At 39.0% G+C, this 2,392-nt stretch overlaps 1 protein-coding gene across 1 annotated transcript in view; it reads left to right on the plus strand.

The window, feature by feature from the left end:
- Positions 455–2,392, plus strand: part of LOC109835233 — a 45,421-nt gene continuing 43,483 nt past the window's right edge. The window contains exons 1-3 of the mRNA XM_020403218.1: positions 455–702; positions 850–1,008; positions 2,107–2,173. Coding sequence (XP_020258807.1) covers positions 455–702; positions 850–1,008; positions 2,107–2,173 — 474 coding nt within the window. The remainder of the gene's footprint in view (positions 703–849; positions 1,009–2,106; positions 2,174–2,392) is intronic.

The raw sequence follows: 2,392 nt of genomic DNA on the forward strand, positions 1-2,392 counted from the left end.
GAGAGAGAGAGAGAGAGAGAGAGAGAGAGAATTTTAGATTTCGGATCGCTCGGTTCTCCGATTGCAGTGATTCGATTTTTGGTGAGACAGGTTTTAGGGTTTTGGTGCCCTTGAGGTAACACTGTATTTTCTCTTGTGATTTAATCCTCAAGTTCAGGTATAACTTAGAGGGATTATACTCTTGATTCATAGTAGAATATTTCTCTCTAGATTGCCCCATGGACGTAGGCACGATTTTCCGAACCACGTTAAATCTTGGTATTTGTTTGCTTGTGATATTTTCATTGATGTCGTTACTCGTTTAGTGTTTAATTCCGTAGGTTAATCTCCATAAAATTTCCAATAAGTGGTATCAGAGCCCTGGTTCGAGGTGTGCTTTGCGATGGAAAAGATGGAGAGTTTTGGCACAATAATAAAATTGGATGGTTCTAATTAGCAAGTATGAAAGTCTAAGATGGAAGATATTCTGTATTATAAAGATTTACATGATCCTATTAAGGGTGATGAAGCGAAGCCAGAAAAGATGACTAATAAAGAATGGGAGAAACAACACAAGAAGGTGATCGGTTATATTCAGATGTGGATCAATGTCAGTGTGTTTCATCATGTATCAGGCGAGACTAATGCAAAGTCTCTTTGGAAGAAGCTTGAGAATCTCTATGAGCAGAAGACCACGGGAAATAAGGTGTTTATAATGAGGTGGTTAGTGAACTTAAAATTCAAAGAAGAAAGTAGCATAGCAGGGCACTTGAATGAGTTCAAAAGTTTAATTAATCAGTTAGCTACCATGAAGATAACTATCGATAATGAGCTATAGGCTTTATTGTTATTGGGTTCTTTGTCAGACAGTTGGGAGACACTGGTTGTGAAAGTCAGCAACACAGCTCCAAATGGTGTGTTATCGATGAGTATGGTTACTAGTAGTTTATTCAATGAGGAGACTCGGAGAAAGTCTACCAGCACAGATAACTCACAAGCACTTATTACGGAGAACAGGGGCATGAGCAGGTACATGGACCAGTCCAGAGGTCGTGGCACATCCAAGGGCAGATCAAAATCTAAAGAGAGAGGTTGTTTTTATTGTGGGAAGCCATGTCATATCAAGAAAAATTGTTGGGCATTGAAAAAGAGCAAGCTGGGAACAAAGATGAAATAAAAGATGAGAAGAAGAAAGCTGACAGTGACACTACAGCTACTTTGTCTGAAACTGATGTTATTCTCATTTATAGGAAAGAAGATTGAATGCATGTCACAAGTCAGAATTCCGAGTGGATAGTAGATACAGGAACTACATGTTATGCTACCTCCAATCGAGACCTTTTCACGTCGTATAAATCACGTGACTTTGGCAATGTAAAGATGGGCAATACCAGCTACTCGAAAATTGTAGACTTGGTGATATACACTTGTAGACAGATGCCAGATGCACATTGATCTTAAAGAATGTGCGACATGTTCTCAATTTACAGCTCAACTTGATTTCGGGTCTTACTTTGGACCGAATAGGATATGAAATTCAATTTGGTAGAGAAAAATGTAAAATCACCAAAGGCTCTCTTGTGGTGGATAGAGGAAGTGTATATTGTAATTTATACAAGACTCAAGTAAATGCTTCATATGATTCTATGAGCGTTGCTCAAGACAGTGACACTATCAGTTTGTGGCATAGGAGGTTCGGGCACGTAAGCGATAAGGGGTTGTAGATATTGGCAAAGAAGTCTCTCATTCCCTCTGTCAAAGGTTCATCACTCACCCTTTGTGATTATTATTTGTTTGGCAAACAATATAGAGTTTCTTTTAGTAAGTCTTCTAAAAGAAAAGATAGTATCCCGAATTTAATTTATTCTGATGTTTGTGATCCTATTGAGGTGGAGTCCTTGGATGGCAATAACTATTTTGTCATATTTATTAATGACGCATCACGAAAGATGTGGGTCTTCTTGTTGAGGACAAAGGATCAGGTGTTTTAGTCTTCCAGCAGTTTCATGCCATGGTGGAGAGGCAAACGGGAAAGAAGTTAAAGTGTTTGTGCACCAATAATGAAGGAGGGTACACTTCCATTGAGTTTAGAGATTATTGCTTAACGCATGGTATTTGGCATCATAGGACAGAGCCAGGTACATCGCAGCATAATGGAGTTGCAAAGAGGTATAATAGGACCATTGTGGAGAAAGTCAGATGCTGTTGAAGATGGCAAAATTACCTAAGAGCTTCTGGGTTGAAGCTGTTCGCACTGCATGCTACATAATCAACAGGTCCCCTTCAGTTCCTTTGGGTTTTGATATTCCAGAGAGAGTTTGGTTTGGAAAAGATATTTTCTATTCTCATCTTAAGGTGTTTGGTTGCAAGGCGTTTGCACACATTCCAAAGAAGAAGAGATAGAAGCTTGATA

The sequence above is a fragment of the Asparagus officinalis genome, chromosome 3 (genome assembly GCF_001876935.1).
Source record: "Asparagus officinalis chromosome 3, Aspof.V1, whole genome shotgun sequence".
NCBI classification, from domain to species: domain Eukaryota; kingdom Viridiplantae; phylum Streptophyta; class Magnoliopsida; order Asparagales; family Asparagaceae; genus Asparagus; species Asparagus officinalis.